The sequence below is a fragment of the Triticum dicoccoides genome, chromosome 3B (genome assembly GCF_002162155.2).
Source record: "Triticum dicoccoides isolate Atlit2015 ecotype Zavitan chromosome 3B, WEW_v2.0, whole genome shotgun sequence".
NCBI classification, from domain to species: domain Eukaryota; kingdom Viridiplantae; phylum Streptophyta; class Magnoliopsida; order Poales; family Poaceae; genus Triticum; species Triticum dicoccoides.
In genome coordinates, this window is record NC_041385.1 from 67,311,000 (window position 1) to 67,335,267 (window position 24,268).

At 45.0% G+C, this 24,268-nt stretch overlaps 2 protein-coding genes and 1 long non-coding RNA gene across 3 annotated transcripts; 1 reads left to right on the plus strand and 2 right to left on the minus strand.

The window, feature by feature from the left end:
* The first annotated feature begins 5,499 nt into the window (after window positions 1-5,499).
* Window positions 5,500-7,813, plus strand: LOC119274750 (F-box/FBD/LRR-repeat protein At1g16930-like). The gene is made up of 3 exons (XM_037555474.1): window positions 5,500-6,632; window positions 6,825-6,968; window positions 7,088-7,813. Exons 1-3 carry the CDS (start codon window positions 5,565-5,567, stop codon window positions 7,520-7,522), a joined length of 1,647 nt encoding a protein of 548 aa, XP_037411371.1. The 5' UTR covers window positions 5,500-5,564; the 3' UTR covers window positions 7,523-7,813.
* Window positions 7,814-10,612: 2,799 nt separating this feature from the next.
* On the minus strand, window positions 10,613-12,150 carry LOC119280807. Its single transcript, XR_005138182.1, has 3 exons — window positions 11,875-12,150; window positions 11,129-11,370; window positions 10,613-11,031 (listed from the first exon to the last, which is right to left on the minus strand). It is a non-coding gene; the product is annotated as an uncharacterized LOC119280807 (long non-coding RNA).
* Window positions 12,151-17,359: 5,209 nt separating this feature from the next.
* On the minus strand, window positions 17,360-24,183 carry LOC119274752 (E3 ubiquitin-protein ligase PRT6-like). The gene is made up of 8 exons (XM_037555475.1): window positions 23,888-24,183; window positions 22,423-23,484; window positions 20,876-21,948; window positions 20,654-20,794; window positions 19,696-19,939; window positions 18,871-19,605; window positions 18,408-18,593; window positions 17,360-17,853 (listed from the first exon to the last, which is right to left on the minus strand). The coding sequence occupies exons 1-8, from the start codon at window positions 23,930-23,932 to the stop codon at window positions 17,518-17,520; spliced, it is 3,822 nt and encodes a 1,273-aa protein (XP_037411372.1). The 5' UTR covers window positions 23,933-24,183; the 3' UTR covers window positions 17,360-17,517.
* Window positions 24,184-24,268: the final 85 nt, after the last annotated feature.

Genomic DNA, 24,268 nt, shown 5'->3' on the forward strand with positions numbered 1-24,268 from the left:
TATAGTTGTTAGATTAGATGTGTAGCAATTAATGATTTTTTGTTAGATTAATAAGAAGTAGTTTATATATAGTTGAACTAGCTAGTTGATTTAATAAACTAATTTATTTTACTATATATAGAAGTAGTTTGTTTTTAGTAAGTGCTTAGTAGTTGAACTAGATAGTTGATTTAATTAATAAAACTACTTTTATTTAACTATATATAGAAGTAGTTGCCGCATCGACGTCGGCGATGCCTATCCCGCATCCTCATCGTCGTCGACTAGGCGGTGGAGGCCTGCTTGATCAGGGTCATGTTCGGGACTGGGCTCCGCCGGGCTGGTATTGGGAGGTGCTACCTTCCGGGGGACGTAGATTGGTGAGGAGGCAGCCCGTTGTTGACCCGATCCTTGTTTGGTGGCGGTCGCGTGGGCCAGTGACGGTGGTGAGGCATCCGGACACCGTGGAGGTGGTACGTCACCGTGTCAGCGAGGAGGACGAGCACGTCCGTCGCTACATGGTTGCATTGGAGGGCAGATTCGACAATACCTGGCAGGTTCTTCAGGGATCTCACTGGAGCTATGATCCTGTGATGGTTCCTTATCTTTGGGTGTCCACCGCTCGCGTCGATACCCGTCGGGAGCTACGGTTCTAGTTGTATTAGTGATAATATTCGACGATGTACGGACACCAAGAGATGATGTACTTTTGCTTATAATTATTGAATGCATGCTAATTTGAATACTATACTTTATTTTATGATTTAGTTTTGCTTATTTTATGATTTGGTTTTGCTTATTGAATGCTCATATTGGATAAGTTCTCCTTCATTCCCGTGTGCTAGACAATTTGATATAATAATACATTCGGGAATGAAAGGAGGAGCTACGTACATCGATCATCGATAGTCAACCCGTGATTAATAATAATGATCTAGTTTAATATTTGAATTATGAACGTAGGCCGGAAATGTCGTACTCATCGGACGACGAAAACCGCCCGAGGGAGTGCGACTGGTGCCACGATGACCGAGGTATCTGCGACAGGTTCATTGTGCTGGACGAAGATCGTCGCTTCAGCATTAAGCTTGAGGAGACCTTCGATGTTCATACGGTACGCAACCGACGATAAAAGTTTTTTTTTCGTAATTACTCATGACTTCAACTATTTTAATCATGACAATATTTTTCATCTTTTCCAATTCGACTAGCTTATCCCATGCTTTGCAAGACGCTATGTCTTGGAGAGGATGGGTTTTGAAGACCATGAAAGTTTCGAAACCAAAAAAATTATCCTAAGTACCCATCATGGTGTGGATTTTCAAGTAAAGCTGTACAATGCTCAGAGTGTAACCCATTTTGGTTGCAAAAATTGGAAAGCACTTTGCAAGATGTATGGTTTTGATGAGGGTATGCTTGTTACCATGGATCTTGGTGATCCTACAATCGAGCAAGAGAGACCTACGATTTTCGTCCTTGTGGATACACCTCCAATTCTTCCCCCATGTGAGCTTAACATAGATATTAAGTAATTTATATTATTTATTTCAAAATAGTTGACAACTTATTCTCCATTGACAGCTTATTTTCATTCTTCAAAGAATGTGCGGAAGATGGTAGACAGAACCTACTACACCGAAGGCTCCGAACTAACTTATCAGGAGAAAAATCATCTGGTCGCATTTTGTACTGATCTTGAGAATTACAATGCCTACAATCGAACTCCTCAATATTATGGTCAATACGTGCCACTAGTGCACGTGTTGAACTACGGTAACTACCATGGAGATACCCTGGTAAGATTTTTGTACTATTACAACATCCGTGCATCTTTTTGCACACTTCTAAAACTAGTACATCATATCATTGCTAACTACGAAGTTATTACTATGTTTTTCAACAGATAATCCCGAATGATTGTGTGCCTCATCTGATGTATACACATGGTAGCTTTCATGTTTTGAACATACAACCAGGTCGTCCTACGAATCTCAACTGTCCATACCGGGTTTCTAAAATAAGTGGAGACCTGAGAATCAAAGAATGGAAAAAATGTATGGACAGTCGTAAGGAGCTTCTTAGAAGCAACATTCAGCGAAGGGCAAAAATTGAAGACAGGATGATTCCCATTCTTCATAATGGAGAGTCAGGGTTTATATTGTTTTATGCTATTTTACCTTAAGGGTGTTTAGGTCCTACCTGATACTGATGATCATGTGTTAAGAACAATTATGTAGGGTTGGGTTCGATGACTATGAGGATGATGATCGTATGACTTATTATTAATAACGAGTAAAAGTTGTATGATGATGCATGATTAGTAGGACGAGTACTTGTTATTATATATGCTGATGTATGCGAGCATGCATGAGTTATTATATCAGCGGGTAAAATGAACATATATAGCAGCAGCGTTGGTAAACCAAGGACGAAGATATAAGAGAGGACACTTCTCTTTATTAGCTAGCTAATATAACAACCTAAAAATAACCCCCAAAACCCCTAAAGCAGTCAATTTCCAAAAAAAACATGGACTTTTGGTCCCGGTTGGAGCCACCAACCGGTACCAAAGGCCCCCTGACTGGGCTCGGCGCACAGAGCCACGTGGAGGCACATTAGTCCCGGTTCTAGTTTGAACCGGGACTAATGGGTGGAGGTATTAGTAACGGCCCATTAGTCCCGGTTCATGAATCGGGACTAAAGGCCCTCACGAACCGGGACTATTAGGTGTTTTTCTACTAGTGCATTGTATTGGGTGTGTTGGGGACACAAGAGACTCTTTGTTATTTGGTTGCAGGGTTGTTTGAGAGAGATCATCTTCATCCTGCGCCTCCTACGGATTGATAAACCTTAGGTCATCCACTTGAGAGAAATTTGCTACTGTCCTACAAACATGTGCACTTGCAGACCCAACAACGTCTACAATAAGAAGGTTGTGTAGTAGACATCAGCGGCAGCAGCAGCAAGGGAACGACGATGGGCGTGCGCGTGGAGCAGATGTGATCTGTTCGTGGCGGCTAGGGTTAGGAGACACCGCACACTTATATAGATGCAGCCGCGTGGAGAGACGTGGGCTCGACCCACGTCCGAGTCCGTGACAGCCCACGATCCGACGTCTCAGATTGTGGTCCAGCTGTCAGAGAACTCTCCGTTAGTGACTGGCAAAAGTAAGCGCGTAGGTGTGAGCTCGGCTCGGCTCAATCCCGCAACCCGTGGCGCGGCGGAGGAGTGCGCGAGGGCCTCTTCTCTTCTCAAGCTCCAATAGCATGTGGAAGAAAAACCATTATAAGGAGGTCCAACTCCTCTTCCACTTTCAGGGTGGGACTAAACTTCCCACTACACCTAGTGCCATATAACCCACATGGACCTTTAGAGATTTTTCAGAAATTGCTATATGGGCCTAGAGCCCATCTCAAATTTCAGCAGTACACCATCTGCCCCAAGTAACACTTTAATTTTATTCTTAACTCTTCGCATGTTGGCCCTCATCTGGAAATAACGAGTACTTTTGTCACCAGCCCGCAGCAATTCTACTGAGCTCTCTGCTTCCACATGAGCTCCTCATGCTTGTATAGCTCCAGCAGCTCATCTTTAATTTTAATTTCTCTTACTGAGGGGGCAACTCTCCCAGGAACAACACGTAAAATTTCCAACTCTTTCTTTAATCTTTTATTAATATTCATCTCTTTTATTAATTTCCAAAAACACGCGTTCATGCCCAAACCGCTTTGCTCATCTTATGCTTTTGCCCTTGGGCGCTTATACGCGCCGGCGCACCGGCCGAAAGGTTCGGCCGGTCCAGCCCAGCCCGTTGGATCTGAGCCGCGCGTCCGTTGGATCCAGGAAAAAAAAAGAAAAAATAGATCGCCCCCAGCTTCTTCTTCCTTGGGCAGTCGGCCTGGATCCACATCTCCCGCTCGGGGAGCGCGGCACCGCGCCTCCCGTCCCCTTCGGTGGTCGTCCCCGTGGTCAGTCCCCACCCTCGTTGGTCTTCCTCGTCGCCCGCCGGACCCCGCCCTCGCCGGCCGTCCTCGTCACCGGTCCCCCATCCTTCCAGCCTCGTTGTCGCCTCGATCGACCCATGCAACAGCTCCACCTGCGGTTGCAGCCCTTGACGACGACGACTGTAGCTCTGCCGCCCTCGCCATTGATGCTCGCTGCAGGAAAATACGTCGACGACGGCCGTGGGTCAATCAACGCCATTTGAATGGATGTAGCAAAAAATTTCACCGGCAATAGCAAAATCAAACTACGGGTGCAGCAAAAGGGCGTCACCGCCTTAGCGAGGTTGCAGCTCCGCCTTACATGGATGTAGCAAAAACCTCCAACGGTAGTAGCAAAATCCTACTATGGTTGCAGCAAATCGTCGTTGTCGTCGTCGCGAGGTCGTAGCTCCGCCTGATGGATGTACCAAAAAGCTTCGCCGGTAGTAGCAAAATCCAACTACGGTTGCAGCTTCCCCTTGTTGCGCAGTGCCATTGAAGCTCCGCTGTGAATGCATGTAGCAAAAGGCCAACATGGTTCCAACTTCTCGGCATCACAGTTCCAGCATTTGGATGTCATGGTTGTAGCACTCCCCCCGTCATGTGTGGTCACCATCGGCAGCTGCCTGCTTCCAGCATCTGGTCACCGTGGTTCCAGCACTTGGACACTACAGTTGCAGCATCTGGATGCTGTGGGGTGTATAAAGTGACTGTAGTGGTGAAGGTGGTCGCCTCCATGTAAGTCCGGCCATCACAGGTTTCAGCATCCATGCACAACTCTTGGATTTTGAGGTTGCAGCTTCTGCAGGGGTGGTTGAAGCTTTTTGGCTTGCTGGACGCAACATCCAATGAGTCGCGGCAGGGCGTGGCAGTGGTATTTTGCTGAGCCGGTGTCGGTAGAGCGGCGATGGTGATCGTTGTAGCTGCAGGAGAGAGAGGATTGGGGAGGAGAAAGCAAAGGAGGAAGAACAAAGAAAGAACGAGTGGTTGAGAAAAAAAAGGAACGAGAGAAGATAAGGTATGGGAGTGGGTTTGCATGGGGCCACTGCTTCCTTCGTATGCGCGTGGGAAAGCGACCGGCCGAGTTTTCGGCCGGTGCGCCGGTTACAAACGATTCCCTTTGCCCTTTGACCGTTTGATTGTCATTTTGAAAACTTCATAAAAATTCATACTAACTCAGAAAAATACAAATAAGATATCAAAATGTTGCGAGAAACATCACCTACATGTGCATGTCATTTGCATCCATCCATGATAAAAGTATTGGAAAGTCCCAATCTCCGGTTTAAGCTAAAACATCCCATAGCTTCATTTTCATCAAACTCCCTCATTTGACAAACTAAAGAGGCATTGAGCTTGCCTTCAATTTCAAATTAAATGCACCAAGTAAGTAGGAGCGTGTGATGGGCCCTGGAACAACAATACAGCTTGGGACATTTGGCCCAGCCGACAAGGAAGGAACCAAACCAAAACCCTAGCTCAATCATTCACAAAGACCAAAGCAGCCGCCTCGCCTCGCCTCCACTCCACTTTCCCCATTCCCACCAGCTCCACCGCCGCGCCCTCCGCCTCCGCCTCCGGCGTCCGTCCTTTGGCCTCACCATGGAGGACATAGCCGGGATGATTTTCTCTGGCCCCGAGTTCAAGAAGATGGACGAGAACATGCGAATGCTGACGGTGGACGTCTTCAAGGCCATCCCCAGGCCGACCGTCTCCACGGCCGCGCCCCTCGCCAGCGCCGCCGCCGCCGCGCGGGACGGCGTCGACCGCATCAGCCGCCTCCCCGTCGGGATCCTCCGCAACATCGTCTCCCGCCTCCCCGCCAAGGACGCCGGGCGCACCACCGCGCTGGCCAAGCGCTGGCGCCGCGTCTGGCACTCGGTGCCGCTCGTCCTCGTCGACGCGCACCTCCTCTCCGACCGCAGCGTCGTGGGGCGCGGCCAGTTCCGCGAGATGGGCCTCGAGTCCTGGTACGCCGGCCTGTTTCGCATCCTGGACGCCATGGGCACCCTCGCAGACAACGTGTCCCACGTCCTCGCCGCGCACCCGGGCCCCTTCGCCTTCGTCTACCTCGCCGGCAACAACATGTTGTATCACCCGGACAAGTTGGAGCTCTGGCTCAAACTCCTCGCGGCCAAGGGCGTCAAAGAACTCGTCTTTGTGAACCTCGCATCCAAGTTCGACGACCAGCTGCCCATACCCGCCGCCGAGCTCTTCAACTGCACCGCCCTCACCAAGCTCTACATCGGCACCTGGTGCTTCCCGGACACAAGCACATCCGACCTCCCGCCTACTGCTGCCTTCCCCTACCTCCGGGAGCTTGGCCTCTGCAACCTCCTCATCAAGGACAAGGACCTCGCCTTCGTGCTGGACAGATGCCCCGTCCTGGAGAAGCTCATGATCGCCAGAAGCCGGTGGCCAGTGTGCCTCCGCATCCACAGCCGCAGTCTACGAAGCGTTCAGGTGTGCATGGCTATCGTGCCAGAAATCAATGTGGTGCGCGCTACACGCTTGGAGAGGCTCTTTCTGTGGGAAGCTTGGGGTTGGGGCGACCGTGATCTCACCAACATGTCCTCCAAAGTCAAGATCGGCCATGCACCCAAGCTGCGCTTCCTGGGATTCTTGGTGCCTGGAATGCACCAACTTGAGATTCGCAACACAGCCATCATGGTCCGTGTGCTTTAGATACATCCCCTTTTATCTATTTTGATGACAAGTATTTTCGGACGGAGGGAGTATGAATCTTCTTTCATTCCGAATCACCATGTTTTAATACTAATTTCTAAGTTCCATCCTTTAATTTGTAGTAAGTATATATAGCAGTATTACCACAAAATGCATCATAATTAAATTAATTTGCAGGTTAACACCAAGGCAAGTCCAAACACCACTGTCCCAAGCGTTCAGATGCTGGGAGTTCAAGTGAAACTTGGAACCCACTTTGAAGCCAGGATGCTGCCTAGTTTCCTCAGATGCTTTCCTAACATCGAGACGCTCTATGTCCAGGTATAATTTGACCTGAGTCACTAGCTACTCATGTTTGTGTCTGCCTGCACCAAATGAATTGAGACTGCTACTCATGACGTGCCATCTATATGTCCTCTGTTTGATTTATTAATTTGCAGTCCGAGAATGATGACTTCAAGTTCTGGGGACCTAAAACTGGTGGCACAAGCAAAGCCATCAACCTCAAGTTCTGGAAGGATGCTGGTCCTATTGAATGCATCCAGAGGCACATCAAGAAGTTGGTTCTCCGTGAGTTCCGGGGGAGGAAAAGCGAGCTTGACTTCCTCAAGTACATTGCCGAGCATGCGCAAGTTCTGGAGGAGATGGTGATTGTGATGACCCATGGGCATTTGCCGTCAGATAATTTGGGTGCCAAGCTGAGGATCTTCATGGCTTCTGCAAAATGGGCTAATGGATGCTGCAAGATGATGGTCTTCAAGAGTCCATTTGAGCAAGAAGGTACAGCGTGGTGCTACCTAAGAGGATTTGATTTTTCTATTGAGGATCCTTTTGATGTCTCAAAATGCCGCGAAGACAAATGTGCTGCCCATTAGTTTTCTGTGTTGTTAAGCATCTATAACGTACTGCCTTAGACTGTTGGTAATGTGTTTTCTCTGGTCTGGGATTTGGGAAGGATCCTACTTGCTTGGCTTCAGTGACTATTAAGTGCCCAAGTTATTTAGCACTATCATTTCTCTTGCAGAAGACTATTGTTAGTTAAATAGAAATGCTGTTTCCAGGATTCAGTTTACATTGCAGGAGTTTGTCTAAATGTATGGCTGAATATTGATGGGAAAGTTTTATCCATCGCTTACTATCTAAGAATGTTCCTCAAGAATTGCTCCTTTTGGCATCGTGCTTCAATTTTTGCAAATTCTCTATGGTGCTTGGTTGCTTATTTACATATTTACACCAAATTACCTCCGTAGCTATTTACGGTGTTTCTAATTTTTGTTCTGCCTATCCATTTTACCATGCACTTATGGAATATGGGGCTAAATTTACTATTGATTGTTGCTTCAACTGGGTCTGGGTGACACTTATTTATACATAATTACATTTATGATAGGGACATAAGTCTAGGCTTCATTTTACCTTAAACAAATATATATCTTGGTCAGTCTGCTTCTACCATGTGCTCTGGCATTTTGTTTTGAAATGATGGACCATATTTTTTTTTAGGCACCGTTAAGTCCAATTTATCACTATGCCACATGCACTGCACTGTCTGAAGATGAAATAGGTATCTTGCACAAAGGTAAGTAACAGCTTAAGCAACTCAGAGGGAAACAAATGCTAAAATAAAAATAGTTCTTTTGGTGATTTCAAATGCTAGGTTTGAATTGTTGGTGCCATGCTTTCCTTTAAACTGTGAATTAAGGTCCTTTCTACCTAGAAGAATGGACTTTAGGTGTGCCATTATCAGTTTATTACTCCCTCCGTTTGGAATTACTTGACTGTGTAACTTCACTGTTGATTTATGGTGCATTTATTTGCTTGATCAGATATTGTCCATGATTGTTATAAGTTATTATATGTTGCTATTAGCATGCTACAAATATACTTTTAACCACTGAGGATAGGAGTGTGTTTGTTGCTTGCATCAGTATTATGCTTATGTCTGAATGACAATTGAACTTGATGAGAAAACAACAGAAAGAATCTGATATCACTCTGCCTAAGCTTTGGGTTAGATGAAACAGTCTGTGTGCCTAGCTTTGACTTGTATTAGTGCATATATATTTGGTACTAGCAGCAATGACGTGGTATTGTGCTTGGCTGCTTAGTTCTGCTGCTTCTTCCAAATGAAATGCTGTTATGCGGTACGCTATGGATGTTACGGTTGCTCTTGAATCTTGTGCACTGCAATCAGCAGATACACTATTTGATTCCATGAAAATATTCACCTTTTTTCCTTGTTCTAGCACACCCGGTTATGGTAAAAGGTGATTTACTTTAGGGAAGATTGCCCCATTGGGTGACTGGGCTGCCAAGCTGGACGCCTTGAGCTCGCATAATTGTCCTCGTTTTGAAATTTGCATCATCGTCATAACCTGTCAAGTTTGAGGCTAATTTTTTAAATATTTTTTTTTAAAATGAGAAATAATACGACATTTCAAAAATTTATGAAAAACAATACAGCATCAAGGGTCGCTAAGCCCATTGGATCCAGTCGGCCATGCCTAGGCTAATTAGGACCCAGTCGACCTAGCCTAAGCCGATAGGCCGGTCGACCAGCGGCATTAGCATCAGTCTGCCGAAGCTAGTTAGTACTAATCGGTTTAGCCGAAACCAATTAGTAGTAATCAGCTTCGCCGAAACCGATTAGTTCAAATCGGCTTAGGCAAACTCGACAGCTACATGAGACCAAAATTTTCAACCGACGGCTGCATGGAACCATATTTTCGACCGTAATTTTATCCCGCCACCCTCTCCCTAGTTAGCCGCAATTTCCCGCAACCTTTCCCTCCATATGTTCCGGCATTATCCTTCCCGCCATCCCTTTGTCGTCATTCTTTCCCGCCAACCCTTTCCCTCCATTCTCTGTGAACATCACCTTCCCGAGAAGTGATACTCCAACGTATCTACTTTTCCAAACACTTTTGCCATTGTTTTGGCCCCTAATTTGCATGATTTGAATGGAACTAACCCGGACTGATGCTGTTTTCAGCAGAATTGCGATGATGTTGTTTTTGTGCAGAAATAAAAATTCTCAGAATTGGACGAAACTTTCAGGAGAATTTTTATATAATATATAAAAATACTGGAGCGAAGAACCACCGGAGAGGGGCCACCCTGGGTCCACAAGACACCAGGGCGCGCCCCAGGTGCCAGGCGCGCCCTGGTGGCTTGTGGGGCCCTCGTGGCTCCACCGACCCTAATTCCTGGACTATAAATTCCTTTTTCCGGAGAAAAAATAAGAGAGAAAGTTCCATCACGTTTCACGAGACAGAGCCGCCGCCACCTCCTGTTCTTCATCGGGAGGCCTGATCTGGAGTCCGTTCGGGGCTCCGAAGAGGGGGATTCGTAGCCGTCGTCGTCATCAACCCTCCTTCATCGCCAATCTCATGATGCTCACCACCGGGCGTGAGTAAATTCCTTCGTAGGCTTGCTAGACCGTGATGGGTTGGATGATATCTATCATGTAATCAAGTTAGTTTTGTTAGGGTTTGATCCCTAGTATCCACTATGTTCTGAGATTGATGTTGCTATGACTTTGCTATGCTTAATGCTTGTCACTAGGGCCCGAGTGCCATGATTTCAGATCTGAACCATTTATGTTTTCATGATTATATCTATGTTCTTGATCCGATCTTGCAAGTTATAGTCACCTATTACGTGTTATGATCCGCATACCCCAAAGTGACAATAATCGGGATTCTTTCCAGTGATTACCGTAGTTTGAGGAGTTCATGTATTCACTATGTGTTAATGCTTTGTTCCGGTTCTCTATTAAAAGGAGGCCTTAATATCCCTTAGTTTTCATATGGACCCGCTGCCACGGAGGGTAGGACAAAAGATGTCATGCAAGTTCTTATCGCAAGCATGTATGACTATATACGGAATACATGCCTACATTATATCGATGAACTGGAGCTAGTTTTGTGTCACCCTAGGTTATAACTGTTACATGATAAATGGCATCCACCATATGTCACCGATCCAATGCCTACGAGTTTTTCCTATATTGATCTCTGCTAAGTTACTACTGTTGCTGCTGCCGTTACAACTGCTACAAAATCACTGTTGTCATTGTTACTACTGATGCTATTGTTTGCTACTGCTATCAGACCATCATATTACCGTGCCACTGATCACTCTGATGCAAATATTAAGTTTCCAGGTGTGGTTGAATTGACAACTCAACTGCTAATACTCACAAATATTCTTTGGCTCCCCATGTGTCGAATCAATAAATTAGGGTTGAATACTCTACCCTCGAAAACAGTTGCGATCCCCTATACTTGTGGTTATCAAGAAGCCACAGTAGGTATGCCTCCAGGCTCCGAGTGATCTGTGTCGCAGTCAAGAGGACTTGTGGATACCCCGGGAACTTCTAGATCTGTAGTTAGTAAGTAAATAGAGACAGTTAGTAAATAGAGAAGGTATATGTAGAACCAGATGCATGACAAATAAAAATATGAGGCTGGTGAACTAACCTAGAAATGGAGCAACCAGTCAAACTTAGGTCCGTAAGGCTCCGAGACTAAGGCCGGAGCATTAGGGTAAACATCTCGGAAACGTTGTGCAATTTCCTGCTCCCAAGCAGCCGGTGCCTCCAACGGTCCTATGGCATGACCCGCCAAGGGTAGTCCCAACAAAAGTGACACGTCCTCCAGAGTAGTTGCCATCTCTCCTCAGCGGAAGTGAAACATGTGGGTCTCGGGCCTCCATCGGTCCACTAAGCACGTGAGCAAAGATGCATCAATGGCGAGGCGTGTAGAGATATCTGTGGCCGCAACCAGACGCGCGGGGCGTGCAGCATAACAAACTAAAAATATTCACACACCTAAATATTTGACATCTGAATATATTACGGAATATTATCGGACCAACTAAAAATATTCACAAACCTAAATATTGGACATCTAAATATATTACGAAATTTTATTGGATCAAGTAAAAATATTAACAGACCTAAATATCTGACATCTAAATATATTGCGGAATATTACCGGACCAACTAAAAATATGCACACACCTAAATATTTGACATCTAAATATATTATGAAAAATTACCGGACCAACTAAAAATATTCACAGACCTAAATATCAGACATCTAAATATATTACGGAATATTACGGAACCCACTGAATAATCGCACACCATAATATTTCACATCTAAACATTTTACTAAATACTTACGGAACAACTATGACAGAGAAAATGTCAGTTGAATTTTACCCTTGAAGCGTGCGAAGCAACAATGAACGGTGGCCTTCAATCACCGGAGCATCCACCACCTCCACCTCCACCACCTCTACCAAAATGCTCACCACCACCACCAAGCTATCCCATCACGAGATCGAGGTCTCCCTTGCCTCCCCCAACCCTCTACAATGCAACTACGGTGGAAAATGGGCAAGAAATCGGCTAACATTCGTGTAAAAATTAGAGTTTATTCGAGTAGGGAGAGAAGAACGGAAGAATAGAAGAAGAATGTAGGAGGAAGAAGGGGGGCGTGTGTGGCTGGTGGCTTAGCCGCCTCCTTTCGGCCTGGCCAAAGCTGACTGGCCCTATCGGCCTGGGCCCGGCCGACCGGACGCCCACCAGGCCGAGTGGATAAGGGGTGACGCGGCATGGCCTATCGTCGGCTTCCACGTGGCCGAGTGGCCACTTGTCGGCCTTGCAGTGGCCGACTGAGGCCTGTCGGCTTAGCCACGGCCGACTGCAGCCAGTCGGCTTCCATGTGGCCAACAGTGTATTAATTTTAAAGAAAATAAAAATGGTGTATTATTTCTCAAATTTATTAAAAATGTATTATTTAAAAAATAGCAAGTTCGAGCTCATATAATTAAATTTTGTAACAAATAATTTGTCATTCCAACGTGGCATTTCCCATTGACTATATGAGTAAAACGAGATTGCCAAGTATGCTGGCGGGCCGATGACAATTTTCATGCAACCGCTGACCTGCTTGAGCATGATGGACATGCGTGATGTTCTGGAGCGGCGCTCCCAGGACCAGGAACCTGGAGCCCGGCGCGGATAACTGTGAAGGTGAAGCCATGAGTGTTAGCTAAGTTACAAGAAATTTCAGTTCAACTCAAGATACCCAAAGATGTACCCAAAAAAGGACATACAGTTGCACGGAGGGAGGTTCCTTTTTCCTCTGAAAAAATTAAGTACTGCACAACGCAACAATTGAGCCAATCAGCACCATCTAAACAAAAATCATTCACAGCTTTAACAAAATGGCATACACTGTTACTCCCTCCGTTCCTAAATATTTGTCTTTTTAGAGATTCAAATGGACTACTACATACGGATGTATATAGACATATTTTAAAATGTAGATTCACTCATTTTGCTTCATATGTAGTCACTTGTTGAAATCTCTAGAAAGACAAGTATTTAGGAACGGAGGGAGTATAATATTGTAAAATGCATAATCAAGAGATATCAGGTGCTCCAAGGTGTTTAGGTGCTCCCGTGCTCCCACTATCAAAATACATCTCACACTACTGGAATTTTCCTATATGCCGGGTGCACGGATCTTCGCTCGAAGAGGGACTGGATCAGCTCTAAAGCCAAGTCAGATGGGGAGAACTACACCAAAAAGTTAAATGAGAAGTACGAGGAAGATGTTGATCCTCTTACGGCGCCGTTTGACCCTATTGTGGCCATTGCCGCGGCAGGCGGTTGACTGAATGGCCGGATGGCAATTCACCTCGATTCCGTCATAACCTGCTCCCTTTCGAGAGTCACCACGCTCCGTGCTATGAGTACTAGCTCTGCTCCTACCATAGAGCGTCACGTACCACATACCGTGACCATTATTAAGGAAATTCAGGTCAGTGCTTCTTCATTGATCCTTCATTGATCCTTAATGGTCCTGCATGTTTGCATTTCAACACTGATGACATTTACATTGCCATATTATAGACCCGGCTGAATGACACCGAGAAGGAACGAATGAAAACCGGGCTCAACTGAAGGCACAAAATGATCTAGTGAAGTCTTTACAATATATGGTGGCCAATCTTTATTCTATACAGGGCAAGCCAGACATGCCAGCGACGGAAGAGTGGAACATTGTGAGTTCCATTCGAACTTTGCCGAGTGACCATTTTCGACATTGCCATATGCATTCATCTTATTGTCTCAAAATTCTTACAGCTCAATCCATCACAAGGGTCCAACAATGTTCCGACGGTTCCACCTCGTCTACCTCCTACTCCTTCTGATGTTGATGTAGTTGGGGAAGCAAACGTAATGATGGCTCCTCCTTGTCCGCCTCCTAGTCCTTCTGGTGTTCATGTTCCCACTCCGAGCACCAAAACTGTGTGAACTTCATGTTCATGTTCCCACTCCTAGTCCTTCCATGTGTGTGCTTGAGAACTATTGCATCTTGTGTGCTCGAGACTTGTGAACTTGTGGTAGTCGAGTGTATGAACAACACTATTAGACCATTTATGCACTATTGCTTGTATGTGGGATGTGATTGAGAAATATTGCTTTTTTATGTGCAATGTTGCTTATATGTGAGATGTTCGATGTGGGATGCACTGTATACTGTTGTTTGTGTATGTTTTGTTGCAGGAATAAAACCAAAAACGAGGAAAAAAGACTGTTGGACATACCTTTACCGAGGGCTACTCTCGGTAAAACCTATTGAACTGGAGCGGGTGGCTCTCTTTACCGAGGGCTCCTCTCAGAAAACCAGGATGACCTGTAGGGCCTGACAAACCTTTGACGAGCGTTACCCTTGGCAGTTTTCTACTGGCTTACTTTGCCAAGAGCAGCTCTCGGCAAAGCCAGGCTCGGCCTACACGGTTGGACCCACATGTTAGGTGGTAGCCACGTGTCAGTTTCCTATTGGCCCGCTTTGCCGAGAGCCGCTCTCGGCAAAGGCAGTTGTGGCCTACACGGTTGGACCCACCTGTCAGGTGGGTGCCACGTGTCAGTTTTCTATTGGCCAGCTTTGCCGAGAACGGCTCTCGGCAAAGCCAGTATCAGCCTACACGGTTGGACCCACCTGTCAGATGATCACCACGTGTCGGCTTCCTATTGGCTTACTTTGCCGAGAGTGGCTGTCGGCAAAGCCAGCCTCGGCCTACACAGTTGGACCCACCAGTCAGGTGGGCGCCACGTGTCAGCTTTCTATTGGCCCTTGACCTAGATGGCTGGACCCACCTGTCAGGTTGCCGTTTCCGTCAGGCGTCCATGAGTCACTTTATTTTGCGGAGCTACACGGTTTGGCTCTCGGCAAAGTGTTTGCCGAGTGCCTGACCATTGGCTCTCGGCAAATTCCTGTTTGCCTGAGAGCTATACGCCGGGTGGCCTTTGCCGAGTGCCACTCTCGGCAAAGGCTTTGGCGGCGGTTTTCGGCCCTTTGCCGAGTGTTCGTGGCACCCGGCATATAAATTGATTCCAGTAGTGTCAATAGTGCATGAAAAAATCTAACAAAAATATAAATGGATAGTGCACATTATCACCTACCCCCTCCGTCCTTGAATGAGTGTACTTCCAACTTGATTGGAAAGTCAAAAAAATTATGTTTGACCGATTTATACAATAATACATCAACATTTATGCCATTAAATTAGTAGCATTAGATGCATGATAAAATATATTTTCATCATATACCAATTTGGTTTCACAAATATTGATATATTTTTGCACAAACTCGATCAAACTTTGAGATAGCTTGACTCTCCAACATAGTTAAAAATACACTCCTTGAAGGACGAAGGGAGTATCATCACACAAAATCTGAAATGCAACAAATACTTGTGGAAGGTGCAACGAAAAAGAGAAAATCAGCTTCGATAGTTGCGGGTTGCAACTGTTCATAATAGTTATGTTACTGTTCAAACATCGATTTCTCTTTTTTGTTGCGTCTAGTACAAGTACTAGTTGCATCTAAACTTTTGCATGATGGTAGAAGATAACATGTACTATCCTACATATTTTTGTTATAATTGTCAAGCATGTCTTGTAGTGCAAATCAAGCACGGGAGTACGCGAGCACCGGCCCCGCGTCGTCCCCGTCTCGGGTGGCGTCCGGATCCACTTTTCTCGGTCCCTCACCCCGTGCGCTCTCCTCTCACCGCCGCCGAGCGACGCCCCCGCGCTTGCCCGCGTGGCTGACGATGGCGGCGGGGCTCTGTTTCTGTGGTCGATCGGGCGCAGACAGTGATCTGCTACGGTGACTTGAGGCAGTGGATGCAGCGCCTCTGTGCATCTTGTGCGGTGCGTCCACTTCTCTCCCTCATAATATAAGAGCGTTTTTTTACTACAATACCCTTTGAATTAAATATATAATCAGATTTGTGAGAGGAGTGTGTGTGTAGAATTGAACCATGGCGAGGACATCCTCGATGATGTGAAATTTTTCCATAAAGGGTCAGTTGCATCATGTTATTTGGGTTAAATTACTTTTAGTTATCTTATTTAAATTTGTAATCGTGTAGTACTATCCCCGTTTCAAATAATAAATTTTTTGGATTGTTAATCTGACCGAGTCTATATAAAAATATATTAATATCACAAAACCAAACTTCATTAAATTCATTATAAAATACGTTTTTTAATATACCCCCTTCGTTCCAAATTATAAAATGTTCTATCTTTTTTTTCTTGAATCAAATGTATGTAGACGTGTTTTACACCGTACGGCCGAAAGGCTATTTATAGCACACAGGGGTAGAGGAGAGTGGGATGTCTGTTGAATCTACCGACTAAGGGAAAGCAGGTTGATTAGATCGACTTTACTCGGAAACCTTTACACTACCCTGATTAGTACCGTGTCTATCTGCTCGTTGCCCAGATATTTTACAAACTAGGCAACGGGATGCTTTGCTCATATAATTTAGCAGACGTTTTGTATATGTCTATTCCTTCTCTTTTCACATGGTAGTTTAATAAATAATCCCAGTACAAAAATCTGATTACACTAGATATTAGCACATATTTATTTTAGGTTATTACTTTGAGCTCCACGCTATGCATTGCAGTTGAGCTGCGCTCAACAGATCTGCGGCGGCGGTGCACCGATAGGGCATGCTGTGGCATCCCAACGACGTCAAGTGTCATGGTTGTTGGAGTATAATGTCCGGCGCTCTCTCATAGTTCGGACTTTTGAATGAATTGGCTGGAGCATGAATTGAACATGGTATCAGAGCCAAAAGGTCTTAAGTTCAAGATCCTGCCAACGTAGTATTAAATAAACGATTCTACGGTCTATATCGATCCCACGTCTAAGGACTAAAATAGCCTAGACGTGATGGAGAGTGTTGAAATATATTGCCCGCCTCTCTCCATCAGTTCAGACTTTTGGATGAGTTGATATGGGAGAGGCCCAACTCATCCAAAAGTCTGAACTATGGGAGAGGGCCGGACATTATACTCCAACAATGGTGTCCTGGCTGGCGCGATCGAGGATGAGAAGCACACATTGGGGATTTTGCCTTGGCTCTGGAAGTCTCGATAGAAAGCCTATGGAGAAGACGAGTGGATGGGAAACAAAGATATGTCAGCAGCACATGGTGGCCACATGCGGTGTTTGTTGCGTGCAGCTGGTCAGCTGGGAGCTCCACACACAGGAGTGTTGGGAAAATATCTGGTACACTGGAGCTTGTGGTGCTACCGGAGTTGACCGTGTGGTCACCCGCCAGGAAGCAACATGGATCGGCCAAATGGCAATCAGAAGCATCATGCATTTGCATAGCCCAATACAATACACATACTGAATATGTCACATACATCCAGCATTTAACTCACATTTTATTTAAGATATATACACAAGATACCAAGTGGGTTCACACAACGACAAGTTCAAATAAGGTCGCCATACATCCATAAGAATCACAGTTTCAACACAGACTAAGAAGCGGGGTTACCCTGAGACCTGCGCAGGAGAAGCTGAAGAATCTGGTCAGTCTCGGCTTGCTTCTTCCCGACTTCCTCCATCTCCTGTTGGGTTTTCGCGATGATCGCATCAGCCTTTTCTGCTCGCTTCTTCAGGGTGCTGATTTCTTCCCGGAGAGCAGCTGCACCCCGTCTTTCTACCTCGAGTTTATCCTCAAGAACTTGAACAGCTGGCGACTTCGACGAGCCTATGGAGCTGGCATGGGAGAGTAGCTTGGAAGCGAACTCTGCAACTGATCTTGGGGTCTGACCATCTTCAACAGTGTCTGCCATCATAGTTTCCATAGCAGTCTGAAGAGTTTCAGTTAGCAGAGTAGGAGAGAAGTTGCATCAGTGGACCATCAAGCAGAACAACTTTTACATGTTATATCGCACACAAACTATTTTGAGTCCTAAAAGTTGGCTTGGTAAGCTATATTTATGAAACCGTCAGATTTTGCATCATGCTATTTTTGTAAGCCCCACAGTAATCACTTGCACCGTAACGTGCATCCACTTGGTAAAACATGATATATTCTAATCAGTGGATGTTGAGAAATCAAGAAATGTGTCATTTCCATGATGTAATGAAGGAAGGTTACATTGGTGTATCCCGGACAAATAGAAGACCTAGCAAAAGTTGCAATCTGAGATTTCTGGATCAGAGAACAAACAAGAATAGTATACCACCAACATATAATAGATTTAAAAAAATCTAGCTAGTCTTATTGGCATGATATTGAACATGAGATAGAGAAAGGTACTTTAAGTTGTCGAAATACTACAGAAGGGAATCACCAGTTCATGTTGCCATAAAGCATCAACTGGAGAAAGCAAGACAATTGTCAAGAGAAGAGGATTATCACCTGAAGACGAATCAAACAGCAGAGTGGACTTTTGGAATCAGAATCTTGGCACAGAGAGCAAACTGGTCGCGTCTCAACGGCAGTTGATTTGGGCGCATCTGGCTCAAATGCTGGAACATCACGCCCTTCATTTCCTGAGGACTTTATACTTTCAGCAGGTTTTGACTGCTCTGCTCCCATTTTTGCCTAAGACATACAGATTCAGATAAGAAACTAGCACTTAGAATCTATAGTAACAAAATGAGAAAATGGCAGAAATGGGAGGGAAAACTGTAGATGAATTGAAGATTATAATATGTAAATTTAATTGTAGATGAATGGGAGGAAACTATTAGTGTTTCTATCCTAGAGAAAAATTATGTTGTAAGCACACCCAAACAAAGACTTATTTCGACTAAACTTGGTATTCAAGATGGCTTGAGAATATAATTAGACCGGTGAACCTTTTAAATTAAACTCTTACCATGATTGCAGCTTCGCATCGGCGTTTTCCCGTCGAATCTGGAGATCCTAAATTCTGTTTGGCGCTGGCATGATCTGGAATGGATGGGAGTACTTGTGGTGCCATTTGTCTTACTGCAGACATGCACTGCTTACTTAGCTTGGCAAATCTCTGTAACAAACTCTCAGCTAGAGACGGAATATTGCATCCAGAAAAGGTGCTGCCATTCTTTTCCTTGTGCATCAGTGAGACAAGCAAGGTTAGCATGCTATCCTTCTTTAGCTTGTCAGACTCTGGGGAGACTAGTTCTGTAGAGTAGGTCAATATGGGAAAAGCCTCTTCTGCATCCGATGACAGAACAACCCACGATTCATCATCATGCTGCAGTAAGTCCATCCCATACTGGTCCGCAGAAATTTGAGACTCTGCTTCACATATGTCAAGTGCCAACGAAAGCAGGTGCAGACCAGTCACAAGAACATTGCTAGGGGCACGTGATACCGATGATGCGTCGGTGTAAACAGCATAGAAGAGAACAGCATGAACAATTTGAAGGACAGCTTTGGAGGTGGCAATCTTAGAAATACTGCGCAGAGGGCTAAAAACATGAGTCCATTGAGGTAGTTGAGCGCCAAGAGCAGAAACTTTGCAAAAACGGTAATATCTCTCTTTAGCAATCTGCAATTCCCTGGGACTCCAGCGCGGGTGATACAAGTCCAATTCCTTCCAGAATGCTTCGCGAAGCACATACTTGCCCTGTGATATATAACCTTTCTTATTAGTCATGCATTCAAACATAAAAAAGTAAGCTGCAGAAGCATGTAGTATAATTTCAAGGATTAAAACCTTTTTCTTTCCAGATGGATCAGAACAAACTGCGACTGAATCTAGAACATCTTCAAATTGTTCGCTTGACGAAAGGTCATGGGGAAGAGACCTCACAATCTGGCTATGGGTGGCATCTCCAACAGCCAATTTATAAATCAATTCTCTCTTCAAGTTGTCTGCTATGGAACACCCACAAAATCTGCGTTCTTTGACTAGTTGCACAATAAAAGTTAGCATATCTTGTATAAGAACCGACTCATACCTGAAAAAGCATAAGAACATTTTAACAGAAATATTCAGGCAAACTATTAATCTGGATATTGACAGGAAATGCACAGAAGCAATAACATGCTATTCCCTTAAGGCTTTTGTATCATAACACAAAAAATAATAATTCTAGAGCAAAAATAAAAAAAAGGTTGACCTGAATATCACTCAAGTGCGCAACTAAAAGAATACAGTAAGCACAAACGAGCTTCCATGCATGTGCCACAACATGTAAGAAGTTAAGTACGTCCCATTGCCACATAAGCACAGTCAAATAACAACGGTTACAACTAAAACTTACTGGCACTGACAGAGAAAATAGAATGATGAAGATAAAATTGAGCACACTCCACAAGACAAGATGATAAAATAAAAAGTAATACTCCCTCCGTTCCTAAATATAAGTCTTTATAGAGATTCCACTATGAACTACATACGGATGTATATAGATGCATTTTAAGTGTGGATTCATTCATTTTGCTCCGTATGTAGTCCACCTAGTGGAATCTCTACAAAGACTTACATTTAGGAACGGAGGAGTACATGATTACAAAAAAAGTATGCTTAAACTTTAGCAAGTAGGGAGACACGCAAGAAAAACGGTTGACTGGGTTTATCAATGCAAACGTACATGTACCACCAAAAATTGAAAGAAGCAATATGTTAACAGAAACACAAGTCGAACTGTCATTATATACTGGGGGCTTACTCATTCTGTTGAGTGAGATCCAGAGATGTATAATCTGACAAACCAAATCTTTCTTGAATGGTCCTCATAAAGAACTCTGGAGAAGATAGTGCACCACAGCATTGAAGCAGAAACAAATCCGACTCCAAGCCCTGTTCAAACCTGGAAAGATGGGTAATCAATCAGTAGAACTTCAGGACCGTAAGTTGAATAGAAATTCATTTGAGGTCACCAAGAAATCACCATTGCACAGAGCGGTACCACTCAGCACTTAGTATAGCTGCATCACCATTCTTACGCCACATCCCGGCACGCACTTGTGCGCAAAATACTCTCACTCTTAATGGATGCTCCATCACAACTGAAGCAAACCCATAAGGCTCACAACCTCCAAGTACCTGAGAAAAGAACTCATTGGACTGCACAACTGAACATTCCTCTGTTTTGGCATCCTCTCCGAAACATTTCTTCATTGCTTCCCGCAATAGTAATGAAAGCATACGGTGTAAAGGGATATGAAAAGACGTTTCTTGTGAACTGACATCAAAGACAGCATGATGCCAACCTGTCTTACTGAATAGACCTAGTTCATCAGTTCCTGAATGTGGGTGGGCATATAAAAGGTTGCCACCAGTCAGAGTAACAACACTGCTAGTTTCTTGCATCTTTCCCCTTCCTGTGATGTTACCAACCTGAGGCATCCCCCCTTGACCTATCAGCAACATGTTGCCTGACTCTTGAATAGGAGGACCAATTACTTCATAATAATCTGCAACATTATCTAGTTGGGATCCTTCATTTACCTTCACGCCCAAATCACCAGTCAGTTCCAGCCAGCTACCAATAGCTTTCAAGCACTGACGAATTAAGCAGGCAGCAGGTGATGGTATCTCACTGCTCGAATCGCTCAAAGTGCATACCGAGTTCTCATGGGAGACCCTTCCAACTTTTGCAAGCCGCTGGTTCTTGGCACTTTCCATGCCTTTTGTCGCGGTGGAGCATGCAGTAACATTTGTTGACTCTTGTTGCCCAGGAGAAGATAATGCTCCCTTCAGCAAAAGATTCTGAATGATCCCAAGATAATGCCCTAGCATGAAAGGCGCAGATAGATTCTCATTCTCACCTTCAGCAGGGATACTCGTCACTCTCTTGTGAGGATCCATTCCTTGCACAAGTAACAACAGCTTAACCCATGAACTTGTTAGATCAGGCCTCTCAGAAGCAACATATGTAGAAACCTCCTCATGTCTCAGGACATAGCGTGCATCTTCCAATAATTTAAAAGAAGCATCATACAAATTTACCCATTTGCTCGTCTGCAAATAACAAAGTAGAAGCATTCATGTGACCATATGAAATAACATAACCCTGTACAGATCTTTGTAGGATATCTGTTAACACATAGTGTGAACACACATTTATCAGAAACCAACAAAATATTATCCTGAAATGTCTATTGTTCATCCATCCCTAGTAATCCAAGTACATGGACATGTCGTTTGTCTCTTGTGCATAGTTGTTTTTGAGAGTTCTCTTGTGCATAGTCAAAGAGAAGCTAGGCGTGCTAATGTTTGATGACAAGCCTACATTCAGGGCCTATGCCCTGTTTTTGACCTGTAAGTGTTACCATTAACGGGTAAGAGAAAATGTTCACCGCGTACCAGCAGCTTTGACAGAATATAGCAATTATGCTCGAAAAGTAACAATATCCCATCAGTGCACATTGGCTGGATAATAAGGCATATAAGCATCTAACTTTTTGAGCCACAGAAAGAAGAAGATAAACATACCTGTAAACGGCCATCCTCACCAACACAAGAAAGAAACAGAGCTGTCAAACATTCAAGAAGAGTACCCAACAAATTGTGCTCGCGCACAAGCCTTGTAGTCAGCGTAGGCACGGTAAATATTTGGACAGAAAAGGCTGGTATCAGTGGATACTCCTCCAGAACATAGTCGTTGCCCCCTTTAATAACTTCAGAAAATGCAACAGGGTAGTACTGAATAAAAACTTTGGCAAACTCACACTTAAAAGCCGGTTCAGCGATAAGCTTCAAAAGCAACTCATGCAATTTGTTCACAACTTTCTTGTCCAGTATCCTCTCTGCCCTCATCAATGCATCCAAGAGACCAGGGGACTCATGGATCCTTTGGGACACAAAACTTAGAAGGCTTTCACTGCATGCGCAGAAGCGAAGAAGCATGTCAGCAATAGAAATCGTCAACTCTTGGGCAACCCTCTTCTTGCAATCGTCAGCCTTTTCACGAGGAATGCAAACCCTCTCCTTCCAGAACAGCAACAGCTCGTCCAACACAGGCCCTACGGAACTCGCAAGCTCCTCGGTAAGAGGCTTAATTTGTTCAGCCCCCTTGTGCCTCGTGCAGAACCCTTGAGGCTTCCAAGCAGTAGCATCCCCACAATCACAACACCCACCACCTGTTTCAAGGATGGAGTAATCATGATCCTTGTGATTACCATTCTGGAAGCACGGAACACAAATCACGCATGTGGGGTCACTCTCGCAGGTCCGGCAACGGTAAGCAACGCCATTCTGCCCCCAGACAGTCCCGCAGACAGCGCGGTCATCCTCAGAGCTAAGCTCCATGTCATGAAGCATTGCATCTGGATTTTTGCCGAACATCATCCACTGCAGCCACAACAGGCTCTCACTGTATGTGTTGGTGCTGCTTCTGCTGCCGTCTTCATCCTTCTTCGGCGACTCCATTAAATCAGTGCCTGCTGACAAGATGGCCGCCGTGATCTCAGGAATCTTATCCTTGTGCTCCTCCAAATACATGAGCAAGCCTTCTTGATGTGTCTGCTCTTCTGCAACTCCACAGATTATCAGCTTCTGCAGGAGGGACACAGTGTTAGTACATCAGCTGATTAGCAGATGTTGATTTTTTTTTATTTTTTTTGCAAATGGTACTTATATCCTACTGAATCATTGCAACTTCTCATCTGTAGATCCCCAATCATAGATAGCATCGAGAAAGCTGAATGAGAAAAACTTTCTTGGCTAAACAAATTAAAAATTCTGGCGGTGGTGATCAGGTCCGAAAGAGGAAAGGGCCAAAAGAGTGTTACAGTAATATTTTTTTAGATGAACTTATGGATACACAAATCGATTTCGCCAAGGCGAATCGCGAGCGCTACCAGCGGTTCTAAGAACAAATCCCACACAGGCATGCAGCAGAAGGCAGGCAACCGCCGGCACGGGGCCAGATCGATCAGAGGAGACGAGAAAGACGCACCTGCACCAGCTGCGCGGCGGCCCCGCCGTCGTCGATCCCGGCCATGGCAAGCAGAAGCAGCCGGTTGGCGCAGGTCCAGCCTCGCCTCGCCGGATCAAACAATCCTCCCCGCAGGAATCCTCCCCGCAGCTCACACAGGAACACCAACAAATTCCCCAACTGTAGGCGACGACTGACTTAGTGTTAGTGAGTAGTAGTACGTAGAGCGGAGATGGTTGAGCGAGCCCGCTAATGACTAAACTACTCCCAAAGCCTGCCACGCCATCCTCCCCACCACGCACTCATTCGCCTCCGGAACAAAAGTCCTTTGCCGCTACCCAAGTTTTTCTTCTTTGCTTTCTCTGCACTAGTAAATTTGCACGTGCAATGCACGTCTAACCT